At 53.4% G+C, this 17,427-nt stretch overlaps 1 protein-coding gene across 3 annotated transcripts in view; it reads right to left on the reverse strand.

Annotated features, from left to right (window-relative positions):
- UNC5B (unc-5 netrin receptor B) overlaps positions 1-17,427 on the reverse strand; it is a 57,208-nt gene that overhangs the window by 13,421 nt on the left and 26,360 nt on the right. For all 3 annotated transcript variants that reach the window (XM_082053560.1, XM_082053558.1, XM_082053559.1), the window contains exons 2-3: positions 3,813-4,034; positions 156-299 (exon numbers count right to left, since the gene is read on the reverse strand). In XM_082053560.1, coding sequence (XP_081909686.1) covers positions 156-299; positions 3,813-4,034 — 366 coding nt within the window. The remainder of the gene's footprint in view (positions 1-155; positions 300-3,812; positions 4,035-17,427) is intronic.

Raw genomic sequence — 17,427 nt, forward strand, 5'->3', positions numbered from 1 at the left:
GGCTGGTCAGGATGATGCCCACTCAGATGCAAAGCCAGAGCTGGGATGGGGAGATAAGACCAGGACAAGGATGGGTCACCTCCGACTGACCAAAAAGCACTTTTAGAGATGGAAGGGTTGTGTCTCAGCCAATACGTTGCGTACCAGGCACTTACATGCGATGCGGACGTACGCGCGGCGGCTCTTCGTGGTGCCCGCCGAGCTCCAGGCCACGCACTGGCACCAGTAATCTTCTAAGCCAAAGAGCTCCTCCACCTGCTGCCGGGACACCTCGATCTGCACCTCCCGCACCAGCAGCCCTGGAAGGGGACAGGGACAGCGTCAGCTCAGCAGAAGGGAAACTGAGGCAGCACCCGGGAGGAGGGCTGCTGGGTGCACAGAGCTGGAGGATACAAGCAGCGGGTTGGAGGCATCTGAGTTTGTCATCTCTGCAAATCATGGAGATTGTTCTTTCCAGATGGTGACTTGGATCTGAAAGCAGGGACGCAGCACATGTGGAGGAGTCTTGTACAGGACCAGGACACCTTCAGGAGGCACCACCCTCTTCCATAAGCCCCTCCAACACCAACATCCCCATCCCTGCCCAGACCCCTCTCCACCCGCCAGGTTTGAAGGATGCCTCCAAGGTGCTGCTGGAGGAAGAAACCATCTCTGTCAGCTGCCATTTAAATACAAATATAACACGATAAATAAAAGATCTTGAGGAATATCACCCAAAGACGATGGTGTTTCATGCCCGCTGAGTCCAAAAAGCATTACATGCCTCCATGAAGTCTGCCAGGACACCCTGGCCATGGCAGGGGTGCGATGACAAAGGCAGTACAGGACACGGTCCCCTGGACCACAGGATGCTGCGTCTCACCTGAAGCATCAGCCTCTCATGGTGTGGCCATCGCCAAGGGCAGGAGGGACTCAGGACTTATTTTTCCTTATTTTCAGCAATACCTGCCCTTTTTTTACAGCTTCTATTTATAAAAAGACCTTAAGTTAATGGCAACAGAGAGCCGCAGATTCCCCAGCTGTAATTTTGTTAGCTGGATCCCAGCGCTGCGAGGAGCAATTACCGTCTCTCTGACACCTTCCTGTGGAACAGCTGACAAACGGGCACCAAGGAAATGCAATTTATTTTGCCACTATTAAGAAGTGGGGGGGGAAAGAAAAAAGGCATTTGGGTTGAGCACTTTTGGCAAAATGAGGGATTTACAAGGAGCCAGGACAGGGGTGGCTCCAAATCAACTCGTGTCTCTGGAAAGCCCGGGAAAGTTCTGCAAATGCCCCGTAAACCCCAAAAACAAAGACTCCCCAAAGCTGTAGGCTGAGCTTACAGCTCACAGAAGTGACTCTTTAAAGGGCTTACAGGAATCCAACCACAGCCGCTCCTACCAACCGCCCCTTCTTGTCCGGCTGAATTATCCTCTCTGACTTGGCCTATTTTTGCTTTCTTCCGCATGAAATGGTTTGGATCAGAGGCAGTGGGAGCATTACTGAGCCCAGCTCATTCCCGACACGTCATCCTCAAAGTTGCCTTTTATTTCTATGATTTTTTTTTGTTTAAAGGTCCTTTCTTCCAAGCTTTTAACCCAAGATACTTAAACTACAAACACCTCAGCACGTTAACCCATTGCGCCGTGCCCTTTGCAGCAGCTTTCTCTGCGAACGACAGGCACTGCCAATGCAGATTGTTTTTATCACAGCAAACCATTTTGGTTCCAACTCCCTTTTTCTTGGGCAGATACGCTCACGCTGGAGGAGTTTGACATGCACGGCATCACCTCCACACCGAAGGGATTGGCGGTGTGTCCGCTGATAGCAGCAATACCATTTTTGAAGCCTGGGTGAAGAAGATGCGCACCGTTTCCTCCCCAAATTGCTGGCACGCGTTCTGCATCTGCAGGCTGGGATCTGAGAGGGAGATGCTGGCCCACAGCAAATGAATCCCCACTATGGGATGAGTTCCCCCCCCACAAATTTCCCTCTGAGAAACAGGGTAAGCTCACACTGCATAACTTTCTGCTCCTTTCTACTGTGTTTCTCCAGCTTGCTTTGCTCAAGAGTTGTGTGAGGCAGGATATTTGGTAAGGAGTATTCACCCAAGAGGCTGATCAAGCAGTAGAGGCAGAAATATAGTGGTTTTTCCACACCGCACATCCCTAAACCGTGAAACTCCCTGCTACAGGATGCTGGGATGATCCAGAGAAGAAACGAGTGCTAACAACACTTAGACACATTAACAGGGGCAGAATCCATCTGGAGCTGGACCACACTGCTAAGACATCACCACCAGTCCTGACTCACAGACTGTAGGGAGCTGGGAGAGCAACAGAGAAGGGTTCATAGCTCCATCCTCGTCCCGGTTCAATGCTCTTCCCCCGAGCACCCACCACCGCTGCACGCCGGGCGCACAAACCTTTGGCTCGACCCAGTGCAGCCACACGTTATAAATAAATCAATAACCCCTGGGCAATGGCTGCTGGGTCACTAATCGGCACTGACTTCGCCCTGGAGCAGTGAGGGTTTCCAATCTGGCCTCGGCGAGAGCTGGGAGGTGGAGAGGCAGCCTGAAAGAAACTGTGCTGATGATGCTCCTAACGGCTGCCTAAGAAACAAGGGGACAGCCTGCCCGGGTGTTTTTGGCTGTGCTGCACAAAGAGGTCCTCTGGAACAAAACCACCCTGGGAACCCATGAAGCAGGTTTAGGAAAGGCTCAGAAAGCCACAAGGAAAAGAACTTATCTTCCCGTTGCAGAACGGGTTCAGAGGTGCACCCAAGGAAGGACCGGCTCATGGATAGTGCTGGAGGGAGAGCCCAGGAGATGATGGGGAAGGGCAAGGATGGGGAAGAAAACGGACAAGAGTAGGTTCTGTAAAAGCACTTGTGCCCGTCCAGGCTGACAAAGTCTCTCCTCTAAGCCCAGCCTGCCCTCTGGGGCCAAAGCCACAGCCATGCAGACCACCTTGGTTTAAAGCCTCCTGCGGACCAGGGATGCTGCACCCTCAGGGATTTGCATGGATGGATCTTATGTGGCAAACGTGATCGTTTTCCTCCCCTCCTCCCAAATTTAGCAAATCTAGTTGATTACATTATATATCCAATCCCCACACCTCATTCTTATGCTGGGACGCTTCCAAGCACAGGGTAAGCAGCTCTGCAGTGCCCAGTCCCATGGAATCAGACACTCTCTAAAATGCCTAAACCACCCACTGGTCCCCCCGTTTCAGGCCACCAGTAGCTGCCTAGTCCTCCAAGGCAGGGAAGAGCTCATCTGCCACTAAAAGACATTTCAAACCCTACCTGCAAATGTTCTCATTACCCGTTAAGCAACTAATCCCTTTGCAAACCTGAGTAAGCTGCTGGCCTTTGCCACCCCTCGTGGCAATGACTCCTATGTCTTGATCAGGTATTTTTTTCATCAGTTTTAAACATGCTGCCTTTCAAATCCCATGTAATGACTCCAAATCCTGCTAAGGGGTAAGCGTGCAAGCACGCCAGCTGACTTCCCCAGCCTCTATAGGGTGTGGAGACCCATTCCATCATCATAGTGCCTTCATCAGCGGTCCGGAAAGGGGCAGCTCCTCTGCTAAAATTCATGGCTGGTATGGAAAGGGAAACATGGGCTGAGGAGATGGAAAACATGCAAGAGCGACCTCAAGAGATTGCACTCACCTGGGAGTGATACAAAAAGTAACTGGAGAGACCCGTTGGTGGAGGAGAATCATCTCCAGCACGGATGTGCAAGAGAGAAAAGGGCAGAAGCTCCTGGAAAGGAGGGAGGGGAGGGGTGGGCAGTGGGATGCCGGGGTGGCTTTGCTCACCGGTGACCTCGTCCAGGCTCTCCTTGGTGACGTGGTCGTTCTGGTTGACCCACTCCCCGTTGCACTTGAAGTAGATCTGGGTGGCGGGGTTGGCGCGGCACACGAGCTCCACCGGCTTGTTCTTCACGATGTAGGCGTCCTGCGGCTCCAGCAGGAAGTGAGGGAGGGTCTCGGCCGGCGCCGAGGGGAAGGAGTCGGGCAGCACGTCGCTGTACTCCAGCCCTGCCAGGGGATCGGGAGGCACCATTAGTCCCATCCCAGCGGGGACGCAACTCCTCCCTGTGCCGCTTCATCCCTCCCTTTCTTTCCCAGGACCACCCAACGTGACGATGTCACCAGCAGCCCCTGCTGAGGATGTTCCACAAAGCAAAAAGAGGGCTGCAGCATGCATCCCGGTTCTGCCTGGGTACCAGCCCCCCTGCCCACAGGCCGAGCCCAAAGCCTAGGCGACTGTAGAACCATAGAATAGTTTGGTGGAAGGGGCCTTCAAAACTCATCTAGTCCAACACCCCTGCCATGAGCAGAGACATCTTCAGCAGCTCAGGTTGCTCAGAGCCCTGTCCAGCCTGGCCTGGGATGTCTCCAGGGATGGATCTTGCTAGAGGAGACAACCAGGAAAACACAAAACCAAAACCAAGTCCAGGGATGGCGATTGGGACACAGAGAGGCTCTGGGGGGCTGGTGTCCCCCATCCCATCCCAAGGCTGCCTCCCGCAGCCCTGAGGAATGCACGGGCATGCTCCGAGCACAATGAGCACGGCTTGTGCTGGGAACGGTGACCACAACCCAGCACAAATCTCACACATCTCACTCTTTGGTGGAGCCACGTTCAGGATCTCACTCCCCGGCCCACACATGGATCTCAGCATCACAGGACAGAGGGAGCACCAGAGCCCGCACAGCCCACAGGGACCATCGAATCATAGAACGTCTCGCGTAGGAAGGGACCCACAAGGATCATCAAGTCCAAACCATGTCCCTGCATAGGACAAGCCCAAAATTCACCCATGTGTCCGAGGGCATCCACGTGCCATCAGCCCAACACAGGTGAGCAATCACGTCCAGAAAACATCACCCCAAAACGCAATCAGGATTCCCACCATCCCACCCCAGAAACCAGAAGGGTTCGGCGCCCTAGTGAGCTGCATCTTATTGCTCTCAAAAGCTATCGAAATGCAACAATAAATAGAAAAAGAGGTCAAGCCAGGCCAAAAAAAAGTCTTGCAAAGGGGCAAGGACCTCAGTGCTCAACCAGAGACATAATCCCTGCGGAGCAGGAGCCTCATGCCCAGCACTGGTTTGAGGAGATGCTGTGACAGGCACCGAGGAGCATCTGCAGCATCCCACGTGGCAAACCCGTTCCCAGCCATTTTGCCCATAAAGATTAAACCCAAATATCACAGGACTGATAAAACACACACACAGACACACACGCACGCACGCTGGGATGCGGCTGCTTAACCTGTTGTTTCTGGGCATCTCGCTAGCAGTCAGGTCACATCACAAAGCCTTTTTTTACTTAACATCTAAAAGAGTTATGAGCTTTTCCTCCTCCTCTCTTCCCCCAGCAAGAGCTGTGATTCTCAACTGCAGGCACTGCAGCATGTGCGGGAAAACAGTAAATATTCCCAGCCCTGCGATAACATCTCCAGAGCTGGCAAGGAAGAAAGGAGCCCACTCCCTCCGTCACCCTTGGCAAGGAGCGGCGCTGCACGGACAGCATCAAACAATCCCGAGACGGAAGGAGGAAAAACCACCATAAAATAAATCAGATGCGTCAATAAAACAAGATGACCAAGCTGCCTCCCGAGCAAAAATCAGTACGGGGGAAAAAAAAACACACGCAGGTCAGTCGTTTAAAATCCATTTAGGAAAATTGACTTTCCATTTCCATTTAACACAGCACTAAGGGAGAGCGGTAGGACATTTGTCATAATCCATTAACTGCTCTTTTGGAAACAATGAATTAAACTCCGGGCTAATTTCTCTCTCTCTGGCTCTTCCCCAGTACTCCACCACCGGTTCCTCCTCCAGCTCGTTTGCAGACCTGTCATTTCCCCAGTGTCTCATGGCGGGCATGGGGATGGGGGTGTGAGCCCCCACCACCAACAGCCCCACGCTTCTTCCTGTGCCCATATCAGGGCCCGCTCCCCTCTCCCGCTGAGCAGCCTCTTATTTCTGTCACAGCAGCAAATATCACTTTTTTCCTTTGTTAATTTACTATTCAGTTTCGCATCCACTGAGTTGTTTTGTTGCCTTTTTTCCATGGCACGAATCTAAATTCCCTGGCAAAGGGGGCTGGCAGGAGATAACGCAACTGGCAATGGAGGCAGCCAACAGAACTTCACTCCTGGGCTGGTGTGAAAACCTCTCCGCAATGATGCTCTCTCCCTGCATCCCTGCGGCATGCAGCCTGCAACGCTGCACCTGAGTTTGCCGGCCAGGAGAACTACTCCAAGATACATTATCCCTGCCTGTCATGCAGGTATCGAGCTCCCCATTAAGTTCTTCTTCCACTTTTCCTTTCCCCCTTTCTTCCTATATTTGTGTTTTCGCCCCAACCAGGTATGCCACCCCGAGATGCAAGCGAGGAGTCCTGCAGCCCACCTGCCACCATAAGGGTGACCCAGGAGGACCCAACATGCGCAAAGAAGGTGATTTTCGGAAGGATCTTGCCCTTTGGGGCTCGCCTCTGGCAAAGTGACACTCCAAAGCACATGTGCACCCAAACTGTGGGCAAAGAGAGGTCCTCCTCCCCCAGCTAACACCAGGGACACGTTTCCTCCCACCCTGCCACCACTAAGCCAGGCTTAAGTCACCTGAGAGGATCTGGGAGCGGGGAGGGGATGAGTCACAGCCCCACAGGGATGGAATTTGCACATTTGTGACTCACCCGTGATCATGGGCAGTGGGACGGGTGATGCAGCGAGAGCAGAGCCACCTCGGTCTCCCAGCGCAGGGTTCAGGGCTGAAACGCTGCCAGCGCTACCAAAAACTTGCCAACTCCCCATCGGTGGGTCCCCCGGACAGAGGGGCTGCCCAAATCCATGCTGGGGGCCTCAAGCTCAACATTTAAAGCTGCTTCTCCAAGCGGGGACGGTGAGTTTGGGGAGGAGCGGGGTGGAATAGGGTGCTCTCCCCAGCCACATCCAGCATGGCTATCAATGGCTGTAGAAACCTGCCCAGCTTAAGGTTAGAACTGCAAACACCTGAAGCTTTAAAGCCAGGAGCCATCTCAGCTGCTGGGAAAGTTAAATCCTGCAAACTCACAACAGCTGAGAGATCTTTCATTTGTGGCCAAGAGAGATCCAAGGCCAAAAAAGCAGCTCTCACAGGACATAGGGGAAAAGATGATGGTTTTTTCATGGCAGATTCCCAACTGGGGCCATGTCACAGAGCCCCAGCCCCACCGGGGCGGCTCATTCCTCCACCCAGAAACCAAAGAAAAGCATGTGCAGCTGGGCAGGACGTTCAGCACCAGCAAGATATGGCCACTGGTATTTAAAGACACTGGGGAGGAATTAAGGCAGAGGAACAACGGGGACTTTGGGTGAGAAAAGGGAGGAGAACCACGCTGGGCACAATCATCCTGTATTCTGTGCTAGAACAATCTTCTCCCATGATGGTGTTGAGGTGGCAGGTTGGGGAGCCAGCCTCAGGTTGCAGGGATCCCCTGGGATGTTCCAATGGTTTTAACACCAGCGAAAACCTTGTTGGCAGGAGGGTTTGCACGGGTGCTTGCAAGGGGCCGGCCGTAAGCATCACCTTGGGAAGAGATGCTTTCACCCCCATGCGAGGTGACAATTTGGCCCGTTGATGGGAGGAACAGCACATGTGAGAGACACGCTTTTGTACACGAAGCCAAGGAAGGAGTCTCGGACTGCCCGCACTGCCATCAGACAAGCAACAAAACACCCAGCAGTGACAAACTAATAAATATCAGAGACCATAAGGCTAAACCCTGAAGCCGGGAGGATGAGGATGGTAGGAGCAGCAAGTGGAGAAAGGAGGAGGGGAATAGTCACCGACGACTTCTGTCCTCTCCAGCCTCTTCTCCTCCATCCCTCATCGCACATTTTAATCTGATGGGGCTGAGCTGGATTATCCGCAGCATCTGTTCCCTGGGGGGTGACCTGCAGATGTTTGCAGCCAGCGTTTGCAGCTCGGTCGAAGATCCACGACCCAAATCAACCACCACCACCCGGGGAGCGGCACCGGAGCCGAGGTCCAGCATTTACCCCCCACCATCACCCCAAACACACAGCATGGGGGATGACGAGCCCAGAAAGCAACTCCCCTTGCAGCAACGGCCGAGCCAACCTCTGCAGGAAAGCGTTAAAATCCTCTCCTCTGCAATTGTTATCCCTCCAAATATTTGGAAGATTACAGGAGCATTAGCGGCGGCGAAGCCTGGTGCCCATCACCCACAGCCACGCATCCCACCGGGCAGGCAGGAATGCGATGGAAGGGATGGAAGGATTAAGTCGGGATGGCAAATCTCGGTGGCGGTGGGGGCTTAACCCTTTCTGCCTCCAGCTCCCCCCATCCACGCCTGTCTCGGGGCAAGGATTACTTTACGCAAAGGCCTGAGAGGCAATGGTTAAACCCATTCCCGCCTGCCAGGTGGGGAGAAATCCTCCTGTAGAAATGAGGAAAAAAATCTGACAGCTTATCTCCAGCACGGGAGGAGACAGCCACCTGCCTTCCCCACCCGCCGGCTCCGGAGGGCGAGCTGGTGGGGATGCTCCGGCAACCGGCTCCGGAGGGCGAGCTGGTGGGGATGCTCTGGCAACCAGCTCGGCTCAAGGAGGTTTCTGAAAGGCTGGAGCGGGGCTCTCCTCCCACCCCAAATCCCCCCCTCCTGGTGCCTCTGAGAGAAACATATGAACAGGCTCATTTAGGGATTAGCACTGTTGCCATTTAAGCTCCAGCAAATTGCGATGCCGGAGCCGTGTTGTGTGTCGCTCCCATGCCAGAATGCCCGGCAGACTGAGGGCATCCCCGCTGCAGCCCTGGCGGGATGGAGGGACACCCCGCTCCAGCGAGGGTCATCCTATGGGACGAAGTCCTCACCCCACTGCATTTCAGTCCATCCGGAGCTCAGGGAGGAGCCAGCATCACAGCCCCGGGGTTCCCAAGGGCTTCCCATCACAGAGAGCCCTCCTGGGATAATCTCAGGTCCAGTAGTAAAACAAAGCTGAGATCTTTGTCCTAAAAGCACCCTGAGTGAGCATCCTCTCTCCACAAAGCATCGCCCTCTCTTCCCCGAGCATCCCCTGCTCCTCCCTGCTCCCCATCGCACAAACTCAGCCTCCCAACACACAGCCCTGTCACCAAGGAGGTGCCAGCAGCTCATGGCACCTCCAAAGGCAGAGTCTCCATGAGGCAGAGCAGTGCTGTGCAAAGCACAAAACCCCCTTCTCCGGGGACACCTCTGATGCGCCAAAATAAAGGGTGGTACTGGGTTTGGAAGATTTTAAGCCACTGAGTGACGTTTCCTCCCCATCTCCCTCCCTGCTGCCTCCTTGCACAGAGCCAGCACAATTTTGTTCCTTCAAAACCAGCCGATTTGTTCAAAGCAGGTTTAGCTGATGAAAGCAAGATGCAGGAGATGTAACACACCCTCGGCACTGCTGTCCCGAGGGCTGGTGTCACCCCCGAGCCCTTGCTCACAGCTCGCTGATGTAACCTCCAGCCACATTAACTCAGCTCAGCGCTCATTAACATGTCCCTCTGTGGGAGGGAGGACAGAGAGGACGGGTGGGACGGACCTGAGCTGCCCACAGATCCAGCCCCAGGGGGCCAAAAACTCAGCACAGCGTAGCAGGGCAAGGACAAACAGCATCTCATCTCCAGCCCCAAGCGAGGTTGGGTTTGGATGTCAAAAAGCCCCAGGGAATGTCCAGCCATTGATGGGTGCTCATCTCCATGGCGTCTGACACCACCCCCCGCAATGGTAACACAGCAAAGGTCTGCATTCTCACCAAGCTTTTAGTAATAACTAAATTTGGAAAGAACCACTTAAACCTTTTCTCCAAAGCATTTCTGCCAGAGAAACCAGCTTGTTTTCTTCCATCGATCGCCCTTTCCTGCGAGTTTCACGGTCCCTCTGCATCCCTGCCAAACCCGGCATCATCCTCCAGGGTAAATCCAACCACCAGCAAGCCCCATCCCTCCATCCCATCACCTCCAGCTCCTCCCGGAGCCCACCGAGCCTGGGACAGGGGACAGACGGACACCAGGACAGCATTTCACATCCCAGACGGGTTAGCAGATTCCCCCGGTCGGTGGCAGGCAAAGGTTATAATTAGCGAGCATTCCTCCCCAGCCGGTTAATGAGGGGGTGCGCCCAGCCAGCCCTAATTACACCCTTGGAAAAAAAAAGCAGATGCCTCTCCCAGGCAAATGAAAAGCCTGCAGCTGGCCGCCCTGCCTGAGCACCTTTATTAACCGGGACGGCATGGGGAGAGCGGGAGAAAACAACAAACCACAGGAACAAAGTCTGTGCTGAGAAAAGGGTGGGAAGAAGGAGCTGGGCAGCACCAAGGTTGGGTTTCTGCATGCAATGGCCTTATTGATCAGAAAACACTTAACCTGACCAAAAATAAAAAACCTAAAAACTATCTTGCACTAAAGCCCCAGGTCAGGCTTTTGCAAGGTAGCCCAAGAGGAAAACTAAAAGCAGGGTGCCCTCACACAGGCCATCCCACTGCCGCATCCTTGAGCATCCCACCGCTGCATCTCCAAGCATCCCATCAACGCATCCCCGAGCATCCCACTGCCGCATCCCCGAGCATCCCACTGCCGCATCCCCGAGCATCCCACCGCCACATCCCCGAGCATCCCGCCGCCACATCCCCGAGCATCCCGCCGCCACATCCCCGAGCATCCCGCCGCCACATCCCACCGCCGCATCCCCGAGCATCCCACCGCCGCATCCCCGAGCATCCCACCGCCGCGTCCCCGAGCATCCCACCGCCACATCTCTGAGCATCCCATCACTGCATCCCCAAGCATCCCACCACCACATCTCTGAGCGTCCCACCGCCACATCCCCGAGCATCCCACCACCACATCCCTAAGCACCCCACTGCCGCATCCCCAAGCATCCCACTGCCACATCCCCGAGTATCCCATCAACGCATCCCCAAGCATCCCATCAACGCATCCCTGAGCACCCCACTGCCGCATCTCCGAGCATCCCACCGCTGCATCCCCGAGCATCCCACCGCTGCATCCCCGAGCATCCCACCGCTGCATCCCCGAGCATCCCACCGCTGCCATCCCACCACCAACGCATCCCTGCAGCTCCAAGGGTCCAACCCAAATCCCGACCACCACCATCCCCGGAGGAGAAACACCCAGATCTGTCAGCTCCCTTACTGGGAGTTTGGAGGAGAGAAATTCATTCTGTTCATTATGCATTACGCTGGAGTATTTATGGAGCCACTACTCTTTTGTTTATCTTTATGATTATGATAATCAAAGGCAAAGCCTCCTGAGAAGTGTAAACAGCTGAGATCCCTTATGGTACAAACCTCTTCATTTTTCATTATATAGATTTATAACACAGCACAGGCAGATTGGAGTAAATTGCTCCTGATTTCTGGTTTTAACAGAGCAGAGCTGTGAGCCCTGAGAATCCCCATAAATACCCACGGAAAGGAGAATGAATTAAAAAAAAATCAAGAAAGAAGAAAGGAGGAGGAATTGTGTAGCAAATCCACGTTACTCTCTATTGTGCTCGCTTCTTTTGTGCTGTTTTACACATTTCCTTCGGGGAGGTAGTTATGTTTGAAAACTATCTCCAAATTTCATCTAGCGCCAGTTCTCGTTATGGGCACAGACACTTTTCTTTGTGTTATTTTAATTCCATTGTCAAGGTACTCTTGCATAGTTTGTTCTGTTTACCGGGCTACAGCATTATATTTAATGGATATAATAATTATATGAACTTTTATTTGCTTTGGCTCATAAAAGAAAAAAGCCAACAGCAGATAATGCCGTAATAGGCTGTTTATTCACATGTACCGCGTGTGCGGTGTTTCTGTTGTGAAAAGAATAACAATTACAACAAGAGAGAGGGGAAAAGAAAACAAGGAACAAACAGGGACTTGTTGCCCCAGTTAACGCCAGAAAGTCCGAGGAATTATTAATTATCATTCAAACTGCAGTAAATCAAGTGCAAGATGCAATCTCTCCCCGGAAAAAAGAGAAAAGAAGTCTCCTGTTGAAATGAGCAAGGCAGTTTTCAAACGCTAACTCCGTGAGAAAGAAACTTGCTGGTTTTGCAGACAGAAACCGATTTCCCCTTCACCCAAATTACATACATATTTAAAAATGTAAATTCGCCAGCATTCCCTCCGAGAGTGCCATTGCCAGGCGGCTGGTTTGCAACGTTGGGTGTTTGGGGGCTTCTTTTTGTTTGTTTTTTTGCCCTCCCATGTGTAAATTTGGAGGCGATCGCCCTGGCTTTGGGCATGAAAAGCAACTTTAAACTGGCAGCAAGCAGGGCTCCAAACTGCCCTGTGCTCCTCAGGAAGAGAAGGATGCTCCGCTGCCCTCCGAGCATCCTGGCTCCGAGCATCCCTCCCTGGACCATGCACATCACACAGGGAGGGGAGCGAGTTTCACCCTCTGAGCACCCAGATGCCACACATGCAGGGGGAACACCCTGGCTGTGACCTCTAAAAGCGGCTCACAAGGTTTGATGGCTCTGGCTTTTCCCAAAATCCAGAAGGAAGGCTATGCATGTCCCACCCCAATGAAGCCAAGGTGGGGAAGCAAGGGGTGGCATGAGCCCAACAAGGTAAAGCCAAAGTTTAGGCAGCTGGCTACAAAGCAGGGAGAAGCAGCGCACAGAAGAAGGCTTTTTTGCATAGTTTTTGTCTTTTTCTCACCCTCCTCCCTAGAAAAGCCGCTGGAAGGATGCTCCCCACCACCCCCAGCCAGCCTCGCTCTCCACAGGCCCCTTGCCAGACGCAAAGCTTTTCCCACCCTTCTCCTGCATCTCGCTCAGCAGCCAGCGTGGGCTGGGAGCATCACCTGGTACCTGCATCACCCGCCACCAGGTACCCACATCACCCACCACCCTGTACCTGCATCACCTGGTACCTGCATCACCCGCCGCCCGGTACCCGCATGGTACCCGCATCACCCAGTACCCGCATGGTACCTGCATCACCCGCTGCCCAGTACCTGCATCACCCAGTACCTGCATGGTACCTGCATCACCCGCTGCCCGGTACCCGCATCATCCGGTACCTGCATGGTACCTGCATCACCCGCTGCCCGGTACCCGCATCACCCGGTACCCGCATGGTACCTGCATCACCCGCTGCCCGGTACCCGCATCAACCAGTACCCGCATGGTACCTGCATCACCCGCCACCTGGTACCCGCATCACCCAGTACCCGCATGGTACCTGTATCACCCACTGCCCGGTACCTGCATCACCCGGTACCCGGTACCCACATCACCTGGTACCTGCATCACCCGCCGCCCGGTACCCGCATCACCCGGTACCCGCATGGTACCTGCATCACCCGCCACCCGGTACCCGCATCACCCAGTACCCGCCAGGTAACTGCATCACCCACTGCCCAGTACCCGCATCACCCAGTACCCGCCAGGTAACTGCATCACCCACTGCCCAGTACCCGCATCACCCGGTACCCGCCAGGTAACTGCATCACCCACTGCCCAGTACCCGCATCACCCAGTACCCGCCAGGTAACTGCATCACCCACTGCCCAGTACCCGCATCACCCGGTACCCGCATCACCCGCCGCCCGTTACCCGCATGTTACCTGCATCACCCGCTGCCCGGTACCTGCATAGTACCTGCATCACCTGCCGCCCAGTACCCACATCACCCGCCACCCAACCCACAGGCCAGGGTCATCTCCCACCTCACAGGGCATCCAAATTCAATTGGAGAAGGTGCTCAGTGCAACGCTGTTTTTAAATAATTTTCATAACTGCATTATTTTTTAATCATTAAAAAAAAAAATACACAACAAAAGGTCCACTCGATGCGCCAAATTCTCCATTAATTCAACTGGGGGAGGAACATCACAAGAGCAGCTGATTAAAGCCCCTTTATTAAACAGTCTTTAAAGTTGCCCTTAATCTTTCAGATTTGTTGCTATGATCAAAACAAAAAACAACCAACCACCACAAATGGAGGCTGGAAATATTTTGCTTTTCATTGTCCTTTCTCTGCCCTTTTCTTCGCTTCGTAAGGGACAAACAGAAGGGGGAGGGGAGAACTGGGATAGAAAAAGATTTAAGAAAAAAACCTAAAAATGAAATAATCCCTTCCAATGCTGAATATCAAATATTAAGACTCCTCTCTCCCCGCTCTTTCAGCAATATCCCTATTAAAGAATCAAAAGCCCGAACAATCAGCAAGACCGGCTTAGAGGCCAAGGCTGCCCCATCGCCTTGCCGGCGCTGCACTGTGATCCCTGCAGCGCCGAGCAGGTACCCCAGCCCAGCGCTGGGCGTCCCCATCGCAGCACGGACACAGGTCTCCGGTTGCAAAAGGACTTTAGCAATTACCCTGATTAGTTTTATTCCTTCCTCTCCAAAGGCCGAAGCCACCTGGGCTCCTGGCGCTTCACACCTGCTTTTACACAGCAAAAATGAGAGATTCCATTAAAGCTGGGAGGTGCCTGGTTTTGGTGCCTGGTTTTGGTGCCTGTCTCTGCCTGACATTGCCTCCCACACCAAAGGGAGAAACACCCCGCGCTCCAGAGGAAGGAAACCCCTACAAAAAGCAAAACCTTCTCCCCATCAAATCCATTCCCACCGGCAGTGAGGTGGGAAGCCGTCAGGAGCTTCCTAACGTTGTTTGGCACCTTCCTCCCCTCCTGCCCTCCCTGGCGTTTAAATACCACAGGACCCCAAGCTGCCGCAGCCTGTTTCTTCCTTTCTCACCACTGGGAATTTCCACCTTTTCTTCTCAGACACAAATCATATTCTCATGGCGCTGAGTTTCTCTTTCCTCCCTTTGTCCTCCTTGGTGCGCACCAGCTCTGGCCCATGGACCAAACCCCAAATGGCAGGGTGGCCAACCTCCCCCAAGCATCCTCCCCTCTCAGCACGGGTGGCGCTGGAGCTGCCAGGGCTGAAAATGTCCCAGCTTTGGGGCTCTGCACCATTCTACATGGCAGGATGCAACCTCTCACCATCCCCAGTGATGCTGTGACCTCTCTGGACCTACACATAGCGATATACTTGGGCTCCCTCTGACATCTTTCCCTCCCTTCCTTCTCACTCGATGCTACAGATATCAGTAAAAATTACCCTAAAATATTAGGATGCTTGCTAGTGAGGCACAACACTCAAACTACATGAAATACAAATTACATGAAGTTTGGGGTGCCGAATCCAGAGGCTTTATGGTGACAAACGTGCTGAGCATCTCTAACTTCAAACGTGGCGTGTAGCGAGGATGGATGCAGGACACACTGGGCAGTCTTACCCAGCTCTCGTAGGGCTGGGAGGCACCATTCAGGGATGTGCAGCAATAGAAGTGATCCAGAAAGGTCCCCAAGAGAGAAGGGGCAAAGGATCATGCATATCAAGCATGGGGGAAAAGGGAGGAAAAACCACCTTGCCCCCCCAGCCTGGTCCTCTTCTCCACTCCATCCCCCAGAGGCTTCATTTCCCTAAGTGATGTGCGCTAATTGCTTTAAAGACACCATGCTGTGGGTAATCAGAGTCATTAAGTGACCTCTGCTGGGGAGGGCAGGCAGGGCTGGTTAGGACCCCCCCACCCACCAGAGTCGGGGGCACGCTCCAGTGTTCCCAGCGTGCTGCAGCCATGCAGTTTGGCTCCAATTTGATTGATTGGGCTCCAGGGAAGAGCAATGTGCTCCCTCCTGCCCTGCACCAGCACTTGAGCTGCCGCCCCATGCCTGTGCCACAGCGGGGATGGATTCTGGTGCTGCCTGGACCCAGCGAGCATGGGGCTGGTGGTGATGCACCAGCACCTTAAAACCTGCCAGAGCTCCCCAAAATGGCATTTCTGAATGCAGAAAATAGGTACTGCCCCATGCTCATCCTGGAGCATGGTGACAGGAGGGAAGAGTCGGCTGTCACCACCCAGGGGACACCAGCCTTCCGGGCTAAGCCACCAGCCACCCACCTCTTGGATCCGCTTCCTGGCATCCCCACAGCACCCAGGGATGTCTTAAGCCAAGGGGCTTAGCCTCAGAAAGCCCCCACCAAATTAACCCTGTCCTTGCCAAGGGACATGCCCACCACCATGCACCAGGTTCAATCCTGGCCAGATGGCTCATCTATGGGCAAGGCTTCAGCTGGGGCTTGCAAGCAACTTGCCAAGGAGGTGGCGGATGGGGTTAAGGATTCTCCAGCACCTTCCTGCAGGTCTCTCCCTGCTCCTGGATAGACGAGTTTTCCTGGAAGCACATGGAGTCTTCCTGGAAGCTCCCCAAGCTCCTCTGGTTCAGCCACTTGGTGCCCCTGACCAGGAACCAGCCATCATAAAATGCAGGGATACAGTTCCCCTGTCTGAATCTAAAGCCAGGGTTTAGTCTCAAATCTAGTGCTAAGCATAAGCTAGAACCTGCTAAGGACAGTGCTGCTTGCAGCTGAGCTCAGAAAGGGATATTTAGGCGTGCTCCAAGTAGTGCCAGGCTCTTGCAAGCACAGCTTAAGCTGCAAAAATGAGAATTCAAAACCACCAAAGTGCATCAAACCCCAAGCAGCCCTCTCCCAAGGACATGGGGCTGCATTTGCCACCTGCGAGTGTGCGGGAGCACGTCGGGCCCCCAACGCACTTGGAATAAAGGCTGGAAGGTGTAAAAATGCAGCTGTGCTTCCAGGAAAATGCACTGCAGCGCGGCTTCTGCCCGTCCACGGGGACCCATTACCCTAACAGGGTGTCCAGTCAGCCTCGTCTATAAATTACTAATGTAAATTAATGGATAATTGAAGCCCTTTAGTCCTAAATATTTAAATTATTTAACAGGCAATTAAGAGAGAAGGAGAAAGAGGAAAAGGGGCCTTAACCCCAATGGGGTTAAGAATATGTTGTCAACAGCGTTCCCTCACATAATACCATTTTTGATGCCTTTTCTCTTTGTTTTGGGGTTTCTTTGTTAGCCCCTGCATTCACTTGATCAAGTACAAAAACCTTCAGTCCAAGTGTTTTAATCTTCCCTCTTTTAACAGTGGTCTACACAGTGATTTTGTTCTTTCCTCACCTCTCTCCAAACATTCTCAGCAAGGCACAAGAGCAATCTAGCGGGTGCTGGATCCCATCAGTGCAATGAGTTTCCCATCCTCAGCCGTACAGGAGGACCCTCGGTACAGTAGAGACCACAGCAAAGAGCAGCTCAGGACCGAGAAACACGGGCTTTGCTCCTTCTGCCCCCATCCCAAACCAGCCAGGGTTATTCCCACCGCTCCTATGAGCACTGGTCATAAGGAAAAACGCCTGGTGCCTGTTGAGAAAAAGTCATAATATGGGAAAAGAAACCCAAAACAACACACAAACATTTTAACAAAAGCAGCGTGTGAACTTGTGTGCGCCTGGGGACAACACCGAGGGCAGGAGAGGGACTGAGACAATAGTGAATAGAC

Source organism: Streptopelia decaocto, assembly GCF_964273445.1.
Source record: "Streptopelia decaocto genome assembly, chromosome: 5".
In the NCBI taxonomy this organism is placed as follows: Eukaryota; Metazoa; Chordata; class Aves; order Columbiformes; family Columbidae; genus Streptopelia; species Streptopelia decaocto.